Source organism: Ascaphus truei, chromosome 10, assembly GCF_040206685.1.
Source record: "Ascaphus truei isolate aAscTru1 chromosome 10, aAscTru1.hap1, whole genome shotgun sequence".
NCBI lineage: Eukaryota > Metazoa > Chordata > Amphibia > Anura > Ascaphidae > Ascaphus > Ascaphus truei.
Window position 1 is genome coordinate 37619617 of NC_134492.1, and position 26564 is coordinate 37646180.

At 46.4% G+C, this 26564-nt stretch overlaps 1 protein-coding gene across 1 annotated transcript in view; it reads right to left on the reverse strand.

Annotated features, from left to right (window-relative positions):
- BRINP2 (BMP/retinoic acid inducible neural specific 2) overlaps positions 1-26564 on the reverse strand; it is a 70200-nt gene that overhangs the window by 28406 nt on the left and 15230 nt on the right. The window contains exons 3-4 of the mRNA XM_075616639.1: positions 13913-14097; positions 11547-11728 (exon numbers count right to left, since the gene is read on the reverse strand). Of these exons, the coding sequence (XP_075472754.1) occupies positions 11547-11728; positions 13913-14097 (367 nt within the window). The remainder of the gene's footprint in view (positions 1-11546; positions 11729-13912; positions 14098-26564) is intronic.

A 26564-nucleotide genomic window follows, 5' to 3' on the forward strand; every position in this document is an offset into this window, starting at 1 on the left:
TTGTTACATTATAATACATTAAAAATTTAATATAGAGTTGTTTTTAAAAAAAGAAAAAAAATGAAACAAGTATTTTCTCATAGTACAGAACTGATTTATTTTAAAAAAAAAACAAACACATGTAGGATATTGCTTGGTCTACAGCTGGAAATTCTCACTTATTTCAACTGAAAATACTCCTTCCCGCAATGCTGAACCTCTGCCTGCAAGTTCTGTTTATCCAGTGCTATCTGTCAGCGTGTTTATTTTTGTCTGCAGTCTGTTGCTATTCACATGATCTCTGACTTTCAACTTTTCTTCCTTGTTGTCTGATGTTGCTGCTGCTGCTGCTGCTACTGCCAGCTCAATTCACTTCTCCTGCACCCTGGCTGCTTATTTCTCTCACTTTATCATCGCTTGGGCATACTGCCTGGGTGAACAGACACATACTGTAGGTGCTACACCTCTTACATAATTTACTTGCCTCTCTCTTGCTCTTCGTTCATAGCTGTCTCGAAGACCTGAATCTCTTCTACTGGGCACTATTGTGCATTTCAGGCTACTTGAATGTACTGTAGTTTGAGACCCTGTGCGAGCTCCTTGCAATTTTACTTAGTTACTTTATATCCATTTTGCCTTGGCTACCAACATTATGTAGCACCCTGCTAAAATCTGCCCCTTGCCCTGCATGTTAACCCTGCTGAGCTGCAGGCAGTGCCAGGGTTAATCAGTCACCAGGCTAGGCAGGTGAGATCCCATCCCCAGTTGTTGCATTATTGTTACACTTTCAGGCACCTGCTTGTCTGGAAGATGCTGGAGTCACGTGCCAGGATGAGAGGCCTTGCTACACTTAGATCTGCCCAGTTACTGGGGCAGAGGGTTGGCCACTCCCCAGGTATTAATATGTAGCTCCACCAAATTATCATGTGAGACCCAAGGGGGGAGGGGGGAACCAGGGAGAGCAGACACCAAGAGGGGGTGAGACACCCCAGGGGGGACCAGACCCCCAGGAATATACCTGATTGCAAGCCTCAGCTCAGACCCAACAAGGGGGGTCTACAGGTCAGGCTTGACCAGTGGGGCAAGGGTAGGGTGACCAGGCGTCCCGGTTTTGCCGGGACAGTACCGTTTTTTTCTGTGCTGTCCCGGCTGCCGGTCCGTCCCGGCAATGTCCCAGTTTTTCTCTCTGGTCCCGTTTGTTTTGTACTGTAGATGCGGTGGCGGTGCGCGGTGGTGGCGAGGATGCGGCAGCCCGGCCGGTGAGTATTTTTTTAATTTCAGGGGGTTGTGCTTCTAGTAGAATATGCCGGGCCGCAGGTGATTAGCTGGAGGATGCCGGGGGCGGGGCTTTCTCCGCTTCCTCCCCCGATCTTTATTGTTTTCTAGATAGGGACAAGTTGTGCAGGGTCCTAGAATTACACACCAAAAGGAGTGCATCTGGCGTAACAGGTTGAGGAGGTAACCCCTGCCCACATACAGTCTTCAGTCTTCTACAGAAAGGCGTGAGAGTGTAATTCGTTTATTGCCCGCTGTGAACCCCTGTCTGGTATATGATAGAGAGACGTTGTGCACCAAATAAAGTCACAGTTGAAAAGTTCCTGGCGCCCTGTTCTACCATTATTTCACTCCTAACAGCCTTGGCCTGAACCCATGAAGAAAGCACCCTGAGAAGAAAAGGTAACCCACTGAGCTAACACTCTAACTGTGCAGGTAACCCCTGTCAGCATGCAGAACTATCTGTTATCCACTGTACACCCTCTCTCAGGCAGCCGGTGGGTTAGGGGTATCACAATTAGAATTTGTAAGCTCTAGACTAGAGAATCATTATACTGTACTGCCCCATGCAGAGCGCTGCACTTGCAAAAAGTGCTGTATAAAAATACATCTCTTCTGTTATAAGAAAAGGGAATTTAATGCAACTCGACTGTACTGTTCCTTCCCATATGACCTGCATATTAACAGAAAGTTCTATCATTTAAAATACTTATTTAGCGTCATGCTTGGCTCCAGCTCACAACTGTTCAACACTTACAGTACTTCAAATCCTGTTTCAGGCCATGCTGACTATCTTTCAACCCAAGAGCAGCTTCTTTCTCACATTTATCCAGCTATCGCTCTCTATATCTTAGAGCAGGGGTGGCCAACTCCAATCCTCAAGGACCATCAACAGGTCAGGTTTTTGGGATATCCCTGCTTCAGCATAGGTAGCTCAATCATTATGATTGAGCCACCTGTGATGAAGCCGGGTGTTGCAGGGTACATGCAACTACACACGTGGGTTTCTTGACAAGGCTGTTTTATTTTGCCTTGAAAAATAGTCAGCACACAAAACAAAAATAGCTCTTTTCAGCAACAAACGAAAATGGCTTTTCCTTCAGCAAACCGAACAAAACAGTTTCTCTTTAGCAGACAGTTTATATATATGCAGATACCCTTTTTCTATGCAGGGGACAGACAGTTCACAGTTTCACTACTTTGCTACTCAGACCTTGTTTTCAGGAATCACTTTAGCAGCTTACTCCTCTCTCATCAACAGCCTCTATCTGTCTACAGCCTGGGTTTTAACACACCTTGATTAGGCAGCTGGGATCCAACTAATTATCCTGAGGTTCCTAGCTGAAGTTAACCTAGTCAGTGCTGCACTGCAGACTAGACATAGGTTTTCCAGGCATATAACTGGTGGCTTTTGTTTACCCTGTCACACCGGGATATTCTGTAAACCTGACCTGTCGGTGGCCCTTGAGGACTGGAGTCTGAGATCCTTTTAGAAATTTACATTTTTAGTTTTCCATACATGCATCTGCAGTCTGTATATAAAATCAATGACATCTTCTCTGATTTGAGCCGCCCAAGGAAAAGCAAAGGGAGTGTATTCTGTGGTGTGGTCAGGGTCGGTTCTACCATTAGGCCAATTAGGTGGCCACCTAAGGCAGAACTTGGGGGCGGCAGAGGTACTGTATAACTGCAGGAGGATTACCCAAGCAGGGAGAGAGCTGGGCAGTTTCCTCCATTCTGATTGGCTGCAATACCCAGCAGCAGCCAATCAGGAGGCTAAAGAAGTTTGGGGGCAGGGCCAAGCAGAGGAGGACACTAAAGCTGTGTCCATAGAGGGGGGAGCAATGCTGAGCCGCGCTGACGTTGAGGCTCGCCTGCTGAAGCCTGTGCGATTTCATGGACAAGCAGGCGAGCCAGCGTGCGCGATCGGGAAGCGGGGCAGTGACGTTGACGCTGCTGTGCTGTGCTGTGATTGGAGGTTTTCAGCCGACAGCACGCTGAAAAACAGCTTTGGCTGTCGGCTGAAAAATCCAACTCCTCAGCACGCGTGCGGACGCTTGCGTGAGCCCCCTCTAATGACATGCTGGGGCTCAGCGCAGAGCGTCCGCACGGCTGAGCGCTACCTTTCCTTCCATGGATGCAGCCTGAAGGGGGAAGAGAGTATGAGGGAGGGAGGGAGGGAGGGAGGGAGAGAGAAGGGGAGAGTTACAGGGAGAGATGGAACGAGAATAACGGAGAGAGGAGGGAATCTGTATGAATGTTAAAAAAACATTGGGGCAGGGGAGGGGGGGGGGGGGTGTATGCTGAACATTCGCCTATGGCACCAAGTACCCTTGCACCGTGTCCCAGGGGGTGGTGTACATGGTATGGTATCACATAAAGTGTCATCACATTATTCCTATCTTTGAGTCTTAGTTTCTGTTTACAAGTCACTATGTGCTTCTGCCTCTTTTAGAAGAATCCTTTCTCTGTTTACATACCTAAGCATTACATCCTGTATAATATGAGTGATCTGCTTGGAGCTAATGCAAGATGGCTTAATGGGCCATCTTCACATCGTAGCTTTATTATCCCAGAAGATGGGCTTCACCCCAGTGATGTTCAAATGTAGCCTTATGAGTTGCTGTTAGTGCCGAGGTTCTTCTTTGTCACTGACATGCCCTTATGATTCAACTCTTTGCCCAATTTTTGACAGTGGTCTCTCTTTTCAAGCTTCACAAATAGTTCAGTGATCCAACCCTTCCCGAGAAACCGCCCCAATGCAGTATATGCTTTATCAGCAGAACATTTTCCACATGCCTTTATAGACTTTCATCTATCCAGAAGGTCACTCCAGAGTTTTTACAGCTTATTTATCTTCTGTTGCTAGGATCGCGCTCTGTTTTCAAATATAAGCATTTAATAATTTTTGATCCTTCGATCACGCCATGTCTGCTATTAATCCCTTCAATACTCTTAGGAATCACAATGTCACAACACTCAAATAGATAAGCACTATATTCCAGACCAACTTATTTTCTTCCTTTACTGATGCATGGGTGAAAAAAAGCTATGAATACTAGGGGATTAATCCATAACTCTTTTCATACTGCAAGACCCTGTAAAAAAATATCTATATATTTTCACCGGTAACCCCAGCAAAGAGGCTATATTTTTAAGGGATTCAATGGAAAAATAGAGTTCTGCGAGCTGTATTGCTAACAGGTTATCGTATCTTTTTGACCTACACAGGAGTGTGTGTGTATATATATATATATATATATATATATATATATATATATATATATATATATATATATATATATATATATATATATATATATATATATATATATATATATAATCTTATACTATATAATTGAAAGCACTGTATGCCTGCCTGCCTGCCTGGATGTCCGGTGTCCCTAGGGGAAATCTCATTGGTCCCTTGGGCCGCCCCCGCACACCTCTCATTGGCCTGAGGCGGAGTGACGGGCCAAAGGACACACAGGGACACAAACACACACACACAGGGACACACACAGGGACACATATACACACACACACACACACACACACACACAGAGTAGGGGGGGGGTGTACATTAGCAGCATGTATAACCCGGGGGGTGGGGCTCACATACCCACCGGTCCCGGAGCCTCCGCCTCTTCCTCCCCGAACATCAGCCTCCACACCCGCGCACCTCCTCCTCTCCCCGTGTCTCCCGCGCTTTCAGCCCTCCCCCCCCCCCCCCGATGCCGCTACAGTCAGCGGGGGAGCGAGTGCCCGGGACACAGTGGGGGAGCGGCCACAACAAGCTGCCTCCCGCCTCAGATCCACGTGGGAGCTTCCGGACGGGTGAGTGAGCGGCCTTCACCTCCCCTCACCCCCCTTCATCCAACCCTCACCCCCCTTCACCCACCCCTCACCCCTTCACCTCCCCTCACCCACCCCTCACCTCACCCACCCCTCACCCCCCTTCACCTCCCCTCCACCCCCCCGGCGCCGCTACAGTCAGCGGGGGAGCGAGCGCCCGGGACACAGCGGGGGAGCGGCCACAACAAGCTGCCTCCCGCCTCAGATCCACGTGGGAGCTGCCGGACGGCTGAGGGAGCGGCCGGACGGGTGAGGGAGCGGCCGGACATGTGAGTGAGCGGCCGGACGGGTGAGGGAGCGGCCTTCACCTCCCCTCACCCACCCCTCACCTCCCCCACCCCTCACCTCCCTCCAACCCCCCTTCACCTCCCCTCCACCCCCCCCTTCACCTCCCCTCCACCTCCCCTTCACCTCCCCTCCACCTCCCCTTCACCTCCCCTCCACCCCCCCCCTTCACCTCCACCCCCCCTTCACCTCCCCTCCACCCCCCCTTCACCTCCCCTCCACCCCCCCTTCACCTCCCCTCCACCCCCACCTTCACCTCCCCTTCACCTCCCCTTCACCTCCCCTCCACCCCCCACCCCCTTCACCTCCCCTCCACCTCCCCCCCTTCGCACCACCTCCCCCCCTTCCCCCCCCCCCTTCCCACCACCTCCCCCCCTTCCCACCACCTCCCCCCCTCCCCCCTCCCCCTTCCCACCACCTCCCCCCCTTTTCATCCCTCTGTAGGCAGCCTGTAGGATGATAGTTGTGGCGCGTTTACGCTGATAATTTTCTCTTTCCCTTCTTCCTTGGATAAGAGCTTTGCAGTGCTTCTGAATTATTCTAATGCTTTTCTCCTTTTTCAAAATGTTAAGTTCCTCCACGAGACAATTCTGTTTTGTGCATACATCTCGCAATTCTGTTCTCAGAGCGTCCATTTCTTCCTGGTGCTGGCTCTGAGTGTGCATCAGTGCTTCCTGCACTTCTAATTTTTCCTGAGTCAACTGTTTCTTTATTTTTTCTGCTTGGTCAGTCAAATCTGAATTTTCCAATTTCAGAGTCTCATTTTCTTGCTTTACAGTCTCTAGCTCACTTAGGGCAATCTCATAGGTTTGCTTCAACATTTCCAGCTCTGTGTTCAGACCGTGGCCCTCCAGGCGTGAGTTTTGCACCTCTGTGCTGAGCGTGTGCACCTCTTGTAGAGCCTTCCCGTATTTCTGTTTTAGGATAGCAATCAATTTGTCAGACTTAATCTGTTTTTCATCCATGGTGGCAATTAAGGTGTTGGCCTTTTCCAGCCTAGTCGTCACCTCTTCCAGCTCACTCCGTAAGAGAGACTCTGTTTTCTTCAAAGCCTCGTACTCCTGTAAAGCTGGAAGTATACACCTCTGTAACTCGGCGTTCGCTTCTCGCACCTTATTGTTAGATTCTTGCTCCTTCTTCCAACATTCTCGCTCCTTCATCAATCCCTGCCGCAGGACTTCATAATCATGGCGGGCAGCTTGGAGTGCAGAAACCAAAGCCTCTTTATCCTGGTTCAAGGATTCAGCTTCCCTTTGCTCCTCCTTTTCCTTTGCCACTGTTCCCGTGACAATTCTGCCGGTCACTCCGGTCTGCAGCACATCTCGGCGCCTTTCTGACGCATGTCCTGACAGCGCAGGTTCAAGTGGCTCGGTCACTTCCCCTGTGACTTGAGGAACAGTTTTCTTTTTCTTCTTTCTTTTTGCTTTATTAGCTCCAGAGATATCAGTGGTACTGGGCACACGCTCACTGGTATCAGCTTCCACATCTTGCTTGCACTCACAGGGCGTTGCTTGCTTTTGCAGCTGTTTGTCTTTGAAAATTTTGGGGCACATATCTTCCATGTGACCTACTTTATGACAGGCCCAGCATACTAAATTCATCTGTGGGTACGGCTCTCCTCCAGGGGCCACATACGAGTCATCATCATCATCATCATCGTATGGCCTGAAGGGACACTGTTTTTCATGATTATGTACATTACAAAACAAACATTTCACGTCGGCCATTTTAGAAGCCCGGCAGGGACAATTTGCTAGCTGCAATTTCACTCACTTCAGCAACTTGCATACAGCACTTGCTAGCTGCAAATTCACTCATTTCAGCAAAAGGCATTAGCTTTACAAACAGCACTTGCTAGATGCAATTTTTTTTCTCTTCAGCAAAACATTTTGGTTTTCTGTTTGGGTTCAGGGTGCTATTGCATCCACACTTCGCACATTCTCTGTGTATGCTAGAAGCACAACTGATATACACAGTGGGACAGACTTCACTCATAGCATCTGTACTTTAGTTCAGCTGGGCGGCCATTTTAAACCCCCGCATTTATTTGCAAACCCACAGACTTTTAGTGTCTGCCCGCATTCTCCACCATATGTGACAAACGCCCCTCTTTTGTAGTGCTGACGTCTGTCTGGGTTCTTCCCGACACAGTCTTCTAGGGTTATTTAATACAAAGACAGGATCATGCAAAGTATTAAGCTGCTTAACTCAGGCTTCTGCCTGCTTTATTTTCATCCAAGTAAGGTACTGCAGCTTTAACATGTGTATGTTAGAGGTACTCAGATACTTTCATTCAGCAGTTCACTCATTTCATTGTTACAGTATTTCCCACACTGTTATTTCAAGTAAAAAGAAACCAAATTATATAAACAAAATCCTATCCCTTTCAGGGATCTAACTACACATCAAAATCAGTCTCTCTAACAGCTGCTGGCCAACTAAACTGGTTCCCCAGCTTAAAACAATGCTCTCTCATTTAGGGTCACAAGATACAGCACAGTCTTTTAGCAACAGCAGTAACCATTTGTTTGTCTTATCTGTTTGGGGTGTCCAGGCAAATCCTCTGGTACTGTGATACGTGGAGAGGCCGTCAACCTCGATACTGGATGCAGGAGAGTAGCGACACCCCCAGCCCCCAGGCTCCAAGGAGAGAGAGAGAGAGAAATGCAAAACCTCTCTGCTCTAAATACCTGTGCATGTGATTAGAAGAGCAGGTGAGGGAGAACTAGAGCCATTGTAATCTGTGGTCTGGATTTTCCATCCAGCTGCCTGAGTTAATGGGAAGCTGTGGAACGGATCATTTGTAACTATTCCTGCACTTTCTGCTCTAAAATGGGGCAGAAAGCTGCCTAACATCTTTGGACTATGTCACAACACACACACATGTATACACACACATGTATACACACACACGTACACATACACACACATGTATACACACACACACACACACACACACACATACAATGTATACACACAAACATGTATACACACACACACTATCCCCAGCACCACCACATCAGCACACCGGTATCCCATGCCCCCCCAGCACACTGGCATTCTCGGCTCCCCGCCATTCCCAGCCCCCATCAACACCATCAGCACCCACACATCGCCACCTTTGCACCTCCCCCATCGGCACACCCACATCCGCACCCCCACATCAGCACCAAACCCTCCCAAATCAGCACACCGATACAATCACCATCAGTACAGCCACAGCAGCACTACCACAGCACATGGGCCGCGTGGACCACTCCCCACCCAAATGCCACACCCACACCACAAACATCCCGGGCAACGCCGGGGCTCTCAGCTAGTCTACTATATATTTCTGAAAGCATTGTATGTTTCACTGTGTTCCCTGTCCCTAGCGGCAATCTCATTGGTCTTTTGGCCCGCCGCCCCCGCACACCTCTCATTGGCCTCACACACTCACACCACCCCCTTGGCCCGCCCCCCACACCTCTCATTGGCCTGAGGCGGAGTGACGGGCCAAAGGTCCAAAAAAACCACACACACACCTCTCTCTCTGTCCTCTCCCCCCCCATCACACTCACCTCCCCCCCTCCCCGGTGCTCCACTCACCTCCCTGCCTCCCCTCCGCTCCACTCACCTCCCTCCCTCCCGCTCCACTCCCTCCCGCTCCACTCACCTCCCTCCCGCTCCACTCAACTCCCTCTCCACTCACCTCCCTCCTGCTGCACTCCATCTCCACTCACCTCCCTCCACCTCCCTCCCGCTCCACTCACCCCCCTCCTGTCCACTGTCCCCCCCTCCTGTCCACTGTCCCCCCCTCCTGTCCACTGTCCCCCCTCCTGTCCACTGACCCCCCCTCCTGTCCACTGACCCCCCCTCCTGTCCACTGTCCCCCCCTCCTGTCCACTGTCCCGCCCCCTCCTCTACACTGTCCCCCGCCCCCCCCTCATGTCCACTGCCCCCCCCCCTCACGTCCACTGCCCCCCCCCTCCTGTCCACTACCCCCCCCTCCTGTCCACTACCCCCCCTCCTGTCCACTGTCCCCGTCCCCTCCTGTCCACTGTCCCCGTCCCCTGCTGTCCACTGTCCCCGTCCCTCCCCTCCTCCTGTCCACTGTCCCTCCCCCCACCTTTTCCTAGCAGCAAATTTAACTCACGGGCAACGCCGGGTCTCTCAGCTAGTGTGTGTGTGTGTGTATATATGTATATATGTACTGTTTGCTGTTGTGTCCATGTTTTGAGACTTTACATGTATCTTCTTCCGATGAGACAAAGTGGATACATATGAAAGTTTGCCTGCTGGAAAGCCAGTGCAGAACAAAAAAAGATGCCACTGAACTCAATGGTATTAGAAACATGTTCTTTTTGCACTTGGTTATACACCAGTTTTGCAGCAGTGAGACTGATAAACAAGAGCGTTCAAACAGTGGGATGAGTCATTAATCTCCCCCCAACTCCTCAATTAATCTCCTCCCAACATAGAAAATATTAGGTATCCATATCCTCATACTATACTATATATACTGTTCAACATACTATATGGGGACAAACTTTTGAGACCATCAAAGGCCAGGTAGAGTTTTGCCATCCAACCATGTCCAGACGGCTCGTTTTTCCCATTTGGAACGGTGAATTTAAAAGCTACAACTATTGTAGCTGAATCTGCTCTTGGAGCTACTTCTCCATAAAAGCCTGGCCCTGTCTGAGTGATCACGAGCCAGGTGGCAACATCACTTATGTACAACAACATCTGTTGTGAAGATAGCACTGGAGCAAGAAACGGTTACCCAAGCCCCATGTGAGTTGGAACTGGTATCCCAGTCATGGGTCTATGACAGTCCAAATGGTGTTTGAAAAACAGCAGTGCGGCCCACGCTCCAGGTGACAAGGAGGGAGGGCGACAATTGTGGTAAAAAAGGCATGGAGGAGCAGAAATAAAGAATCATAACCAGCCTGTTTTCGCAACAGAAGGGAGCGGGCTGCTTTTTAATGAGTGGCAAGTTCATTAACGGGGCCAATGTTCCATTAATAATGTCCCTGCAGCAGCTTTTCCCTTCACTCTTACACTGCTCCATTAACCCCTTCCTCGAAACACCAATAGAATGTTGCCCCATTAACTTTTTCCCTGTTGGAGACCCGAAGAATGTCTTCTGATGCCAAGAGGGCTGGCTGATCATTGTCCTTTCAACCCTTTCCATCTGTAGAGCCCTGCTCCATTGCTGACGGTTACTTATTAAGCATTTTCTTGGTAGATTCTATCAGACTCCTGTTTTTTTGGCACCTTCTTCTCTAGATAGACATGAAGGGAAGATCATTGCCTCACTAGCTCATTCGTTGCTACAGATGCCTAGAAAGTACAGCTTTAATAACACGTATCGCTAATCTGATCTGCTAGGCGCATTAACCCCTTATACCCCATATACTACTGCCGAGTATTCATTCTTTCATCGCTCCTTTGATTCTTTAAAACCGAAAAAGTTTATTTCCCATCCACCCTCTCTCCCCCCCCCCCCTCCCTCCCCCAAAAAAGGACAGTGCTTCATTGATTGCTATATTTCTGTTGGTGGATTTGAGTATGGAACGGTCAACTGCTAACACCACTGACTTTGGGGTAAAACTGGTTCATCTCCCAGTGCTAGTTTCTTGTGACCATGGGCATGTATCTGTATCTCACTGTTCCTCGTGCAACAACATTAGATTGTAAGCCCTATGGGTCAGGGACCTGCACCTTTAAAAATGTTATGTACAGTGCTGCATACACTGGCAGTGCTAGAGGAGAAATGAATAGTATCATTAGATCTGAAGAACATTGCTAAATTAGCTTCCTAATTCTATCTAAAAAAGATCAGGGAATTGCTCAGATAATTAAATCACTTCAGATAGTCAACTGCAAGGTAAAGTACTCCTCCTGTAACCAAACACCCTTTCCAGAACAAACCTATCAAAAAGCCTTACATTTTCAGGACGGTTTGATCCAGTCCTGTAAATGACCACCCTTTAGCGATCCGGGATTTGTAATCCTGTCCAATATAACATTTCTCAATTAACCCCTTTGCTGCCACAGGTGCCTTTACCTCAACGTGTTGCAGGACCCTCTGCCAGGGGTGCTGTTAAATACCACCATTGTAAAAAAGACTTGCAGAGCGTGGCTTCATGAAGCCATGCTCTATGTACCTTAATGGCTCCGGTGGTGATTTGGATATGGTGCAGCTGTCTCAGTGCGCTCTCCCGGTCCATGAAATATGAAGCTGCCAGCTGGTGCAAGGTGTCCAATGTAGGGGCTGATGTGTTTCCTCGCCCTCCAGGCTCTCGCTTCAGTCGCCCCTTATCCACAAACATGGTGAGAGACTCTTCACCTGCAAGGGAAATACGAGTAACGCACTGCCAACCTTAAAAAGTATACATGCACAGCCTCTCTCTACCCAACAACCAACGACCTTCAATGTGGAGTTGACAGCAAGAGCGTTTCTGATTTGGTCACCTCCCACTCAACAAAAAAAAGCAAAAAGCAGCACTTAATATGACTACACATTTCCGTCTCTTCAGTCTCTACTTACACATTGAACCAAAATATTATCGTCTCCCAACAATAACTCCATTTGTTAACGCACTGTTTTTTATTACTGTGGTTACTTACAGTTGAAATGGACAAACCAAATCAATGTGTAAAGTGATCCCTGTTAGAGGTAATAGATGTTATATGTTCTCAAAGTGAGCATTTGGAGAGCTTTTTTTTAATTTTTTTTTTAGAAATACTGAACATTCTTAAATAAAGCTATATTAAATAAATTGGCACACAGAGATTCCTCACCCTTTTCCTTAACAAAGGCGAATGCGTCAAGAGCCACCAGCACCCTGAGAAGGTTGAGTTCCCATCCAGTCATCCCATTATCGTATGGTATCCAAACTTCATTCAATTCCTTTTTTTGCACACTCATACATATATTTATGCACATGTCATATGTAGGCGATGGGGAGAATCAGAATGAATCCCAGACATTAATGAAGAATATGTTTGATACTGTATGTAATGGTGGTCTAACATTGAGTATTCTATTGATGCAATTAGGTCACTTCCCTATGGCTGTTTTGTAGTTTCATTCAGTTTTATTTCTTGGGAGCTGAGCCCCATTGTGTTGCCAGAGCCCCTTTGTTAAAGCCCATATATTAAATAGAAGTAGCCATGTTAGTGCAGTTGCAATAGTGCAAAATAAACGAGTACTTCAGTATTAGGTGATACCTTTTTTAATTGGCCTAACAATTGATATTTTAGGCCAAGCTTTCGAGAGTTCTCTCTCTTCCTCAGGTCAACGCATACATTTTCTGCAGTCACGATGTCAATCAATAAAACATTTGCTGAGAAACTGTTTACGTTTATACCGACCATTATTTGTCGTTTATACATTTGATAAATATGCCTTTAATTCCACCAACTACATTAATTGGCTGAAGGTTGCAACCTTCAATCAATGGGAGCAGAAGTAAGAGAATGAAACACTTGGCTTTTAGTCTGTGAGAAAAATAGCTGAAGCTACAGAAAGAAGTCAAGGAAAAGTACTACAGCATTACCAGAATATACTACGGTATTACAAGAATATACTACAGTATTACCAGAATGTACTACGGTATTACCAGAATATACTACGGTATTACCAGAATATACTACGGTATTACAAGAATATACTACGGTATTACCAGAATGTACTACGGTATTACCATAATAAACTACGGTATTACAAGAATATACTACGGTATTACCAGAATATACTACGGTATTACCAGAATATACTACGGTATTACAAGAATATACTACAGCATTACCAGAATATACTACGGCATTACCAGAATATACTACGGTATTACCATAATATACTACGGTATTACAAGAACATACTATGGTATTACCAGAATATACTACAGTATTACCAGAATATACTACGGTATTACTAGAATATACTACGGTATTACCAGAATATACTACGGTATTACCAGAATATACTACAGTATTACCAGAATATACTACGGTATTACTAGAATATACTACGGTATTACCAGAATATACTACGGTATTACCAGAATATACTACGGCGTGCTCTTATATGGGATTTCCACTTCTCCTTACTGAGGTCTAGTAAATCATTCCCATTTGCTTCACTACTTCAACTATGTGAGTTTAGTGGAGACTCGGGAAGATAAATTGTTCATCCATTGTTTATATACAACACGTGCATGTGAATGTACATCTATCTACCTACATTTTATCTCTAACAAGAGAAGTATTGTTTTCTCAATTGTCTGATATTTATGTATTAGTGCTGTTCCAGTGTGGCCACACTGTGAAGATATATAGGCCCACATATAAGTGGGGGGGTGCCACATGAAACCTTCTATAGTAGCTCTGCAAGTCACCTTACGTTCCATTCGGTTCAATGGCCTGCAAGGTGTCTTCCGGCGGTAGTAGACATCTTATGGAATGGTGCCCTTTGTAAACATGGGCCATCATGTATATTGCTCCCTAGGTTTGGAAAAATAACACTCACCTCCTAGGACAGCCGAAAGAAGAAGGTGAGTACCATACTTTTTAATCAGGGTTTCTGTGATCTGAGACAGGGAGGGTCTCCTTCCCAATTGACGGATATTCCGGACAAATTCAGGAGCCAGCAGCAGGCTTGGGAATTCCTTCCTTTCCAATGCCAAGTTTTTTACCTTCCAGCGACCAAACTCCCTGCTCAGCAAGAGAAATGTATTTAATTGAGTGCATCCTAAGGGAAGAGGTTATAAATAGAGCTCTATTCCAATGTGTACCTATGTGGGACTGGCCATTCATTACTTTATTTCCTACTGTATTAATACCAGACATCTCATTGCTGCACTGTAGCCCTGCAATAGTGATGACTATTATTATTATGCCGCATTCTTAGATAGATCTGTACAAAATGCAATCCACATGTTGGTTAAAAAAATGAAATAGAAGGTCAATACGAGTGCTAAGATAGATGTGCTAGTGCTATGGTAACTACCTGAGAGGGAAGTGCTTGACTAAAGCATCTTACAGTCTAATAAATGTTTTTGGTGACAAATAGATATAACGTGCACCTGCATGAAATGCTTTTCTAAGTGTTCAGAGACTAGAAGGAAAAGCCTTTTCCATATCCTGTGAAGCTTCGCCGTACTGGAGATGTTGGTTCTATTCATCTGAGCTGAACACTAGAACAGGGAAGACGACTTTATTGCACGTTGAATAGGGGAGAGATTACTGTACATATTGAATAGGGGGAGAGACTGCATATTGAATAGGGAGAGAGACTGCATATTGAATAGGGGGAGAGACTGCACATTGAATAGGGAGAGAGACTGCATATTGAATAGGGAGAGAGACTGCATATTGAATAGGGAGAGAGACTGCATATTGAATAGGGGAGAGATTACTGTACATATTGAATAGGGGGAGAGACTGCATATTGAATAGGGAGAGAGACTGCATATTGAATAGGGAGAGAGACTGCATATTGAATAGGGAGAGAGACTGCATATTGAATAGGGGAGAGATTACTGTACATATTGAATAGGGGGAGAGACTGCATATTGAATAGGGAGAGAGACTGCACATTGAATAGGGAGAGAGACTGCGTATTGAATAGGGAGAGAGACTGCATATTGAATAGGGAGAGAGACTGCATATTGAATAGGGAGAGAGACTGCATATTGAATAGGGAGAGAGACTGCATATTGAATAGGGGAGAGATTACTGTACATATTGAATAGGGGGAGAGACTGCATATTGAATAGGGAGAGAGACTGCATATTGAATAGGGGGAGAGACTGCACATTGAATAGGGAGAGAGACTGCATATTGAATAGGGAGAGAGACTGCATATTGAATAGGGAGAGAGACTGCATATTGAATAGGGGAGAGATTACTGTACATATTGAATAGGGGGAGAGACTGCATATTGAATAGGGAGAGAGACTGCATATTGAATAGGGAGAGAGACTGCATATTGAATAGGGAGAGAGACTGCATATTGAATAGGGGAGAGATTACTGTACATATTGAATAGGGGGAGAGACTGCATATTGAATAGGGAGAGAGACTGCACATTGAATAGGGAGAGAGACTGCGTATTGAATAGGGAGAGAGACTGCATATTGAATAGGGAGAGAGACTGCACATTGAATAGGGAGAGAGACTGCATATTGAATAGGGGGAGAGACTGCATATTGAATAGGGGGAAAGACTGCGTATTGAATAGGGAGAGAGATTGCATATTGAATAGGGAGAGAGACTGCACATTGAATAGGGAGAGAGACTGCACATTGAATAGGGAGAGAGACTGCACATTGAATAGGGAGAGAGACTGCACATTGAATAGGGGGAGAGACTGCGTATTGAATAGGGAGAGAGACTGCGTATTGAATAGGGGGAGAGACTGCATATTGAATAGGGAGAGAGACTGCACATTGAATAGGGAGAGAGACTGCATATTGAATAGGGGGAGAGACTGCATATTGAATAGGGAGAGAGACTGCATATTGAATAGGGGGAGAGACTGCATATTGAATAGGGAGAGAGACTGCGTATTGAATAGGGAGAGAGACTGCATATTGAATAGGGAGAGAGACTGCACATTGAATAGGGAGAGAGACTGCATATTGAATAGGGGGAGAGACTGCATATTGAATAGGGAGAGAGACTGCATATTGAATAGGGGGAGAGACTGCATATTGAATAGGGAGAGAGACTGCGTATTGAATAGGGAGAGAGACTGCGTATTGAATAGGGAGAGAGACTGCGTATTAAATAGGGGAGAGATTACTGTACATATTGAATAGGGGGAGAGACAGCGTATTGAATAGGGAGAGAGACTGCGTATTGAATAGGGAGAGAGACTGCACATTGAATAGGGAGAGAGACTGCACATTGAATAGGGAGAGAGACTGCACATTGAATAGGGAGAGAGACTGCATATTGAATAGGGAGAGAGACTGCACATTGAATAGGGGGAGAGACTGCATATTGAATAGGGGGAAAGACTGCGTATTGAATAGGGAGAGAGATTGCATATTGAATAGGGAGAGAGACTGCACATTGAATAGGGAGAGAGACTGCACATTGAATAGGGAGAGAGACTGCACATTGAATAGGGAGAGAGACTGCACATTGAATAGGGGGAGAGACTGCATATTGAATAGGGAGAGAGACTGCACATTGAATAGGGAGAGAGACTGCACATTGAATAGGGAGAGAGACTGCACATTGAATAGGGAGAGAGACTGCACATTGAATAGGGAGAGAGACTGCACATTGAATAGGGGGAGAGACTGCATATTGAATAGGGGGAAAGACTGCGTATTGAAAAGGGAGAGAGATTGCATATTGAATAGGGAGAGAGACTGCACATTGAATAGGGAGAGAGACTGCACATTGAATAGGGAGAGAGACTGCACATTGAATAGGGAGAGAGACTGCACATTGAATAGGGAGAGAGACTGCACATTGAATAGGGAGAGAGACTGCACATTGAATAGGGAGAGAGACTGCACATTGAATAGGGAGAGAGACTGCATATTGAATAGGGGGAGAGACTGCATATTGAATAGGGAGAGAGACTGCATATTGAATAGGGGGAGAGACTGCATATTGAATAGGGGGAAAGACTGCGTATTGAATAGGGGGAGAGACTGCATATTGAATAGGGAGAGAGACTGCGTATTGAATAGGGAGAGAGACTGCATATTGAATAGGGGGAGAGACTGCACATTGAATAGGGAGAGAGACTGCGTATTGAATAGGGGGAGAGACTGCGTATTGAATAGGTAGAGAGACTGCGTATTGAATAGGGAGAGAGACTGCGTATTGAATAGGGAGAGAGACTGCGTATTGAATAGGGAGAGAGACTGCGTATTGAATAGGGAGAGAGACTGCGTATTGAATAGGGAGAGAGACTGCATATTGAATAGGGAGAGAGACTGCACATTGAATAGGGGAGAGACTGCGTATTGAATAGGGAGAGAGACTGCGTATTGAATAGGGAGACGGACTGCGTATTGAATAGGGAGAGAGACTGCGTATTGAATAGGGAGAGAGACTGCGTATTGAATAGGGAGAGAGACTGCATATTGAATAGGGGGAGAGACTGCACATTGAATAGGGAGAGAGACTGCACATTGAATAGGGAGAGAGACTGCACATTGAATAGGGAGAGAGACTGCACATTGAATAGGGGGAGAGACTGCACATTGAATAGGGAGAGAGACTGCACATTGAATAGGGAGAGAGACTGCACATTGAATAGGGAGAGAGACTGCATATTGAATAGGGAGGGAGACTGCACATTGAATAGGGAGAGAGACTGCACATTGAATAGGGAGAGAGACTGCACATTGAATAGGGAGAGAGACTGCACATTGAATAGGGAGAGAGACTGCACATTGAATAGGGAGAGAGACTGCACATTGAATAGGGAGAGAGACTGCGTATTGAATAGGGAGAGAGACTGCGTATTGAATAGGGAGAGAGACTGCGTATTGAATAGGGAGAGAGACTGCGTATTGAATAGGGAGAGAGACTGCGTATTGAATAGGGGGAGAGACTGCGTATTGAATAGGGAGAGAGACTGCGTATTGAATAGGGAGAGAGACTGCGTATTGAAAAGGGAGAGAGACTGCGTATTGAATAGGGAGAGAGACTGCGTATTGAATAGGGAGAGAGACTGCGTATTGAATAGGGAGAGAGACTGCGTATTGAATAGGGAGAGAGACTGCGTATTGAATAGGGAGAGAGACTGCGTATTGAATAGGGAGAGAGACTGCGTATTGAATAGGGGGAGAGACTGCGTATTGAATAGGGAGAGAGACTGCACATTGAATAGGGGAGAGACTGCGTATTGAATAGGGAGAGAGACTGCGTATTGAATAGGGAGAGAGACTGCGTATTGAATAGGGAGAGAGACTGCGTATTGAATAGGGAGAGAGACTGCGTATTGAATAGGGAGAGCGACTGCATATTGAATAGGGGGAGAGATTGTATATTGAATAGGGAGAGAGACTGCGTATTGAATAAGGGGAGAGACTGTATATTGAATAGGGAGAGAGACTGCGTATTGAATAGGGAGAGAGACTGCGTATTGAATAGGGAGAGAGACTGCGTATTGAATAGGGAGAGAGACTGCGTATTGAATAGGGGGGAGACTGCGTATTGAATAGGGGGAGATTGCGTATTGAATAGGGGGAGAGACTGCGTATTGAATAGGGGGGAGACTGCGTATTGAATAGGGGGATAGACTGCGTATTGAATAGGGAGAGAGACTGCACATTGCATAGGGAGAGAGACTGCACATTGAATAGGGAGAGAGACTGCATATTGAATAGGGGGAGAGACTGCACATTGAATAGGGAGAGAGACTGCACATTGAATAGGGAGAGAGACTGCACATTGAATAGGGAGAGAGACTGCACATTGAATAGGGAGAGAGACTGCACATTGAATAGGGAGAGAGACTGCACATTGAATAGGGAGAGAGACTGCATATTGAATAGGGAGAGAGACTGCACATTGAATAGGGAGAGAGACTGCGTATTGAATAGGGAGAGCGACTGCGTATTGAATAGGGGGAGAGACTGCGTATTGAATAGGGAGAGAGACTGCGTATTGAATAGGGAGAGAGACTGCGTATTGAATAGGGAGAGAGACTGCGTATTGAATAGGGAGAGAGACTGCGTATTGAATAGGGGGAGAGACTGCGTATTGAATAGGGAGAGAGACTGCACATTGAATAGGGGAGAGACTGCGTATTGAATAGGGAGAGAGACTGCGTATTGAATAGGGAGAGAGACTGCGTATTGAATAGGGAGAGAGACTGCGTATTGAATAGGGAGAGCGACTGCATATTGAATAGGGGGAGAGATTGTATATTGAATAGGGAGAGAGACTGCGTATTGAATAAGGGGAGAGACTGCATATTGAATAGGGAGAGAGACTGCGTATTGAATAGGGAGAGAGACTGCGTATTGAATAGGGAGAGAGACTGCGTATTGAATAGGGAGAGAGACTGCGTATTGAATAGGGGGGAGACTGCGTATTGAATAGGGGGAGATTGCGTATTGAATAGGGGGAGAGACTGCGTATTGAATAGGGGGGAGACTGCGTATTGAATAGGGGGATAGACTGCGTATTGAATAGGGAGAGAGACTGCACATTGCATAGGGAGAGAGACTGCACATTGAATAGGGAGAGAGACTGCATATTGAATAGGGGGAGAGACTGCACATTGAATAGGGAGAGAGACTGCACAGTGAATAGGGAGAGAGACTGCACATTGAATAGGGAGAGAGACTGCACATTGAATAGGGAGAGAGACTGCACATTGAATAGGGAGAGAGACTGCACATTGAATAGGGAGAGAGACTGCATATTGAATAGGGAGAGAGACTGCACATTGAATAGGGAGAGAGACTGCGTATTGAATAGGGAGAGAGACTGCATATTGAATAGGGAGAGAGACTGCACATTGAATAGGGAGAGAGACTGCATATTGAATAGGGAGAGAGACTGCATATTGAATAGGGAGAGAGACTGCACATTGAATAGGGAGAGAGACTGCACATTGAATAGGGGGAGAGACTGCACATTGAATAGGGAGAGAGACTGCACATTGAATAGGGAGAGAGACTGCACATTGAATAGGGAGAGAGACTGCATATTGAATAGGGAGGGAGACTGCACATTGAATAGGGAGAGAGACTGCACATTGAATAGGGGGAGAGACTGCGTATTGAATAGGGGGAGAGACTGCGTATTGAATAGGGGGAGAGACTGCACATTGAATAGGGAGAGAGACTGCATATTGAATAAGGGGAGAGACTGTATATTGAATAGGGAGAGAGACTGCATATTGAATAGGGAGAGAGACAAAGTATTGAATAGGGGAGAGAGACTGCATATTGAATAGGGAGAGAGACTGCACATTGAATAGGGAGAGAGACTGCGTATTGAATAGGGGGAGAGACTGCGTATTGAATAGGGAGAGAGACTGCGTATTGAATAGGGAGAGAGACTGCGTATTGAATAGGGAGAGAGACTGCATATTGAATAGGGAGGGAGACTGCACATTGAATAGGGAGAGAGACTGCACATTGAATAGGGGAGAGACTGCGTATTGAATAGGGAGAGAGACTGCGTATTGAATAGGGAGACGGACTGCGTATTGAATAGGGAGAGAGACTGCGTATTGAATAGGGAGAGAGACTGCGTATTGAATAGGGGGAGAGACTGCACATTGAATAGGGAGAGAGACTGCACATTGAATAGGGAGAGAGACTGCACATTGAATAGGGAGAGAGACTGCACATTGAATAGGGAGAGAGACTGCACATTGAATAGGGGGAGAGACTGCACATTGAATAGGGGGAGAGACTGCACATTGAATAGGGAGAGAGACTGCACATTGAATAGGGAGAGAGACTGCACATTGAATAGGGAGAGAGACTGCATATTGAATAGGGAGGGAGACTGCACATTGAATAGGGAGAGAGACTGCACATTGAATAGGGGGAGAGACTGCACATTGAATAGGGAGAGAGACTGCACATTGAATAGGGAGAGAGACTGCACATTGAATAGGGAGAGAGACTGCATATTGAATAGGGAGGGAGACTGCACATTGAATAGGGAGAGAGACTGCACATTGAATAGGGAGAGAGACTGCACATTGAATAGGGGGAGAGACTGCACATTGAATAGGGAGAGAGACTGCACATTGAATAGGGAGAGAGACTGCACATTGAATAGGGAGAGAGACTGCACATTGAATAGGGAGAGAGACTGCACATTGAATAGGGAGAGAGACTGCACATTGAATAGGGAGAGAGACTGCACATTGAATAGGGGGAGAGACTGCACATTGAATAGGGAGAGAGACTGCACATTGAATAGGGAGAGAGACTGCACATTGAATAGGGAGAGAGACTGCACATTGAATAGGGGGAGAGACTGCACATTGAATAGGGAGAGAGACTGCACATTGAATAGGGAGAGAGACTGCACATTGAATAGGGAGAGAGACTGCATATTGAATAGGGAGGGAGACTGCACATTGAATAGGGAGAGAGACTGCACATTGAATAGGGAGAGAGACTGCACATTGAATAGGGAGAGAGACTGCACATTGAATAGGGAGAGAGACTGCACATTGAATAGGGAGAGAGACTGCACATTGAATAGGGAGAGAGACTGCGTATTGAATAGGGAGAGAGACTGCGTATTGAATAGGGAGAGAGACTGCGTATTGAATAGGGGGAGAGACTGCGTATTGAATAGGGAGAGAGACTGCGTATTGAATAGGGAGAGAGACTGCGTATTGAATAGGGAGAGAGACTGCGTATTGAATAGGGAGAGAGACTGCGTATTGAATAGGGAGAGAGACAGCGTATTGAATAGGGAGAGAGACTGCGTATTGAATAGGGAGAGAGACTGCGTATTGAATAGGGAGAGAGACTGCGTATTGAATAGGGGGAGAGACTGCGTATTGAATAGGGGGAGAGACTGCGTATTGAATAGGGAGAGAGACTGCACATTGAATAGGGGAGAGACTGCGTATTGAATAGGGAGAGAGACTGCGTATTGAATAGGGAGACGTACTGCGTATTGAATAGGGAGAGAGACTGCGTATTGAATAGGGAGAGAGACTGCGTATTGAATAGGGAGAGCGACTGCGTATTGAATAGGGGGAGAGACTGCGTATTGAATAGGGAGAGAGACTGCGTATTGAATAGGGGGAGAGACTGCGTATTGAATAGGGGGAGAGACTGCGTATTGAATAGGGAGAGAGACTGCGTATTGAATAGGGAGAGAGACTGCGTATTGAATAGGGGGAGAGATTGCATATTGAATAGGGAGAGAGACTGCACATTGAATAGGGGAGAGACTGCGTATTGAATAGGGGGAGATTGCGTATTGAATAGGGGGAGAGACTGCATATTGAATAGGGAGAGAGACTGCACATTGAATAGGGGAGAGACTGCGTATTGAATAGGGAGAGAGACTGCGTATTGAATAGGGAGACGGACTGCGTATTGAATAGGGAGAGAGACTGCGTATTGAATAGGGAGAGAGACTGCGTATTGAATAGGGAGAGAGACTGCGTATTGAATAGGGAGAGCGACTGCGTATTGAATAGGGGGAGAGACTGCGTATTGAATAGGGAGAGAGACTGCGTATTGAATAGGGAGAGAGACTGCGTATTGAATAGGGAGAGAGACTGCGTATTGAATAGGGGGGAGACTGCGTATTGAATAGGGGGAGATTGCGTATTGAATAGGGGGAGAGACTGCGTATTGAATAGGGGGGAGACTGCGTATTGAATAGGGGGATAGACTGCGTATTGAATAGGGAGAGAGACTGCACATTGCATAGGGAGAGAGACTGCACATTGAATAGGGAGAGAGACTGCATATTGAATAGGGGGAGAGACTGCACATTGAATAGGGAGAGAGACTGCACATTGAATAGGGAGAGAGACTGCACATTGAATAGGGAGGGAGACTGCACATTGAATAGGGAGAGAGACTGCACATTGAATAGGGAGAGAGACTGCACATTGAATAGGGAGAGAGACTGCACATTGAATAGGGAGAGAGACTGCACATTGAATAGGGGGAGAGACTGCACATTGAATAGGGAGAGAGACTGCACATTGAATAGGGAGAGAGACTGCACATTGAATAGGGAGAGAGACTGCATATTGAATAGGGAGGGAGACTGCACATTGAATAGGGAGAGAGACTGCACATTGAATAGGGGGAGAGACTGCGTATTGAATAGGGGGAGAGACTGCGTATTGAATAGGGGGAGAGACTGCACATTGAATAGGGAGAGAGACTGCATATTGAATAAGGGGAGAGACTGTATATTGAATAGGGAGAGAGACTGCATATTGAATAGGGAGAGAGACAAAGTATTGAATAGGGGAGAGAGACTGCATATTGAATAGGGGGAGAGACTGCGTATTGAATAGGGAGAGAGACTGCGTATTGAATAGGGAGAGAGACTGCGTATTGAATAGGGAGAGAGACTGCGTATTGAATAGGGAGACGGACTGCGTATTGAATAGGGAGAGAGACTGCGTATTGAATAGGGAGAGAGACTGCGTATTGAATAGGGAGAGAGACTGCGTATTGAATAGGGAGAGACTGCGTATTGAATAGGGGGAGAGACTGCGTATTGAATAGGGGGAGAGACTGCGTATTGAATAGGGAGAGAGACTGCGTATTGAATAGGGAGAGAGACTGCGTATTGAATAGGGAGACGGACTGCGTATTGAATAGGGAGAGAGACTGCGTATTGAATAGGGAGAGAGACTGCGTATTGAATAGGGAGAGAGACTGCACATTGAATAGGGGAGAGACTGCGTATTGAATAGGGAGAGAGACTGCGTATTGAATAGGGAGAGAGACTGCATATTGAATAGGGAGAGAGACTGCGTATTGAATAGGGAGAGAGACTGCGTATTGAATAGGGAGAGACTGCGTATTGAATAGGGGGAGAGACTGCGTATTGAATAGGGAGAGAGACTGCGTATTGAATAGGGAGAGAGACTGCGTATTGAATAGGGGGGAGACTGCGTATTGAATAGGGGGAGATTGCGTATTGAATAGGGAGAGAGACTGCGTATTGAATAGGGAGAGAGACTGCGTATTGAATAGGGGGGAGACTGCGTATTGAATAGGGGGAGATTGCGTATTGAATAGGGGGAGAGACTGCGTATTGAATAGGGGGGAGACTGCGTATTGAATAGGGGGATAGACTGCGTATTGAATAGGGAGAGAGACTGCACATTGAATAGGGAGAGAGACTGCACATTGCATAGGGAGAGAGACTGCACATTGAATAGGGAGAGAGACTGCATATTGAATAGGGGGAGAGACTGCACATTGAATAGGGAGAGAGACTGCACATTGAATAGGGAGAGAGACTGCACATTGAATAGGGAGAGAGACTGCACATTGAATAGGGAGAGAGACTGCACATTGAATAGGGAGAGAGACTGCACATTGAATAGGGAGAGAGACTGCACATTGAATAGGGGGAGAGACTGCACATTGAATAGGGAGAGAGACTGCACATTGAATAGGGAGAGAGACTGCACATTGAATAGGGAGAGAGACTGCATATTGAATAGGGAGGGAGACTGCACATTGAATAGGGAGAGAGACTGCATATTGAATAGGGGGAGAGACTGCATATTGAATAGGGGGAGAGACTGCGTATTGAATAGGGGGAGAGACTGCGTATTGAATAGGGGGAGAGACTGCACATTGAATAGGGAGAGAGACTGCATATTGAATAGGGGGAGAGACTGTATATTGAATAGGGGGAGAGAGTGCATATTGAATAGGGAGAGAGACTGCGTATTGAATAGGGAGAGAGACAAAGTATTGAATAGGGGAGAGAGACTGCGTATTGAATAGGGAGAGAGACTGCACATTGAATAGGGAGAGAGACTGCGTATTGAATAGGGGGAGAGACTGCGTATTGAATAGGGAGAGAGACTGCGTATTGAATAGGGAGAGAGACTGCGTATTGAATAGGGAGACGGACTGCGTATTGAATAGGGAGAGAGACTGCACATTGAATAGGGGAGAGACTGCGTATTGAATAGGGAGAGAGACTGCGTATTGAATAGGGAGAGAGACTGCATATTGAATAGGGGGAGAGACTGCGTATTGAATAGGGAGAGAGACTGCGTATTGAATAGGGAGAGAGACTGCGTATTGAATAGGGAGAGTCTGCGTATTGAATAGGGAGAGAGACTGCGTATTGAATAGGGAGAGAGACTGCGTATTGAATAGGGAGAGAGACTGCGTATTGAATAGGGAGAGTCTGCGTATTGAATAGGGAGAGAGACTGCGTATTGAATAGGGAGACGGACTGCGTATTGAATAGGGAGAGAGACTGCGTATTGAATAGGGAGAGAGACTGCGTATTGAATAGGGAGAGAGACTGCGTATTGAATAGGGAGAGAGACTGCGTATTGAATAGGGAGAGTCTGCGTATTGAATAGGGAGAGAGACTGCGTATTGAATAGGGAGAGAGACTGCGTATTGAATAGGGGGAGAGACTGCATATTGAATAGGGGGAGAGACTGCGTATTGAATAGGGGGAGAGACTGCGTATTGAATAGGGGGAGAGACTGCGTATTGAATAGGGAGAGAGACTGCATATTGAATAGGGGGAGAGACTGCATATTGAATAGGGAGAGAGACTGCATATTGAATAGGGAGAGAGACTGCATATTGAATAGGGAGAGAGACTGCGTATTGAATAGGGAGAGAGACTGCGTATTGAATAGGGGGAGAGACTGCATATTGAATAGGGGGAGAGACTGCGTATTGAATAGGGGGAGAGACTGCGTATTGAATAGGGGGAGAGACTGCGTATTGAATAGGGGGAGAGACTGCATATTGAATAGGGGGAGAGACTGCGTATTGAATAGGGGGAGAGACTGCGTATTGAATAGGGGGAGAGACTGCGTATTGAATAGGGGGAGAGACTGCACATTGAATAGGGAGAGAGACTGCGTATTGAATAGGGAGAGAGACTGCGTATTGAATAGGGAGAGAGACTGCATATTGAATAGGGAGAGAGACTGCATATTGAATAGGGAGAGAGACTGCGTATTGAATAGGGAGAGAGACTGCGTATTGAATAGGGGGAGAGACTGCATATTGAATAGGGGGAGAGACTGCGTATTGAATAGGGGGAGAGACTGCGTATTGAATAGGGGGAGAGACTGCGTATTGAATAGGGGGAGAGACTGCGTATTGAATAGGGGGAGAGACTGCGTATTGAATAGGGGGAGAGACTGCATATTGAATAGGGAGAGAGACTGCGTATTGAATAAGGAGAGAGACTGCGTATTGAATAGGGGGAGAGACTGCGTATTGAATAGGGAGAGAGACTGCGTATTGAATAGGGGGAGAGACTGCGTATTGAATAAGGAGAGAGACTGCGTATTGAATAGGGAGAGAGACTGCGTATTGAATAGGGGGAGAGACTGCGTATTGAATAGGGGGAGATTGCGTATTGAATAGGGGGAGAGACTGCATATTGAATAGGGAGAGAGACTGCGTATTGAATAGGGAGAGAGACTGCGTATTGAATAGGGGGAGAGACTGCGTATTGAATAAGGAGAG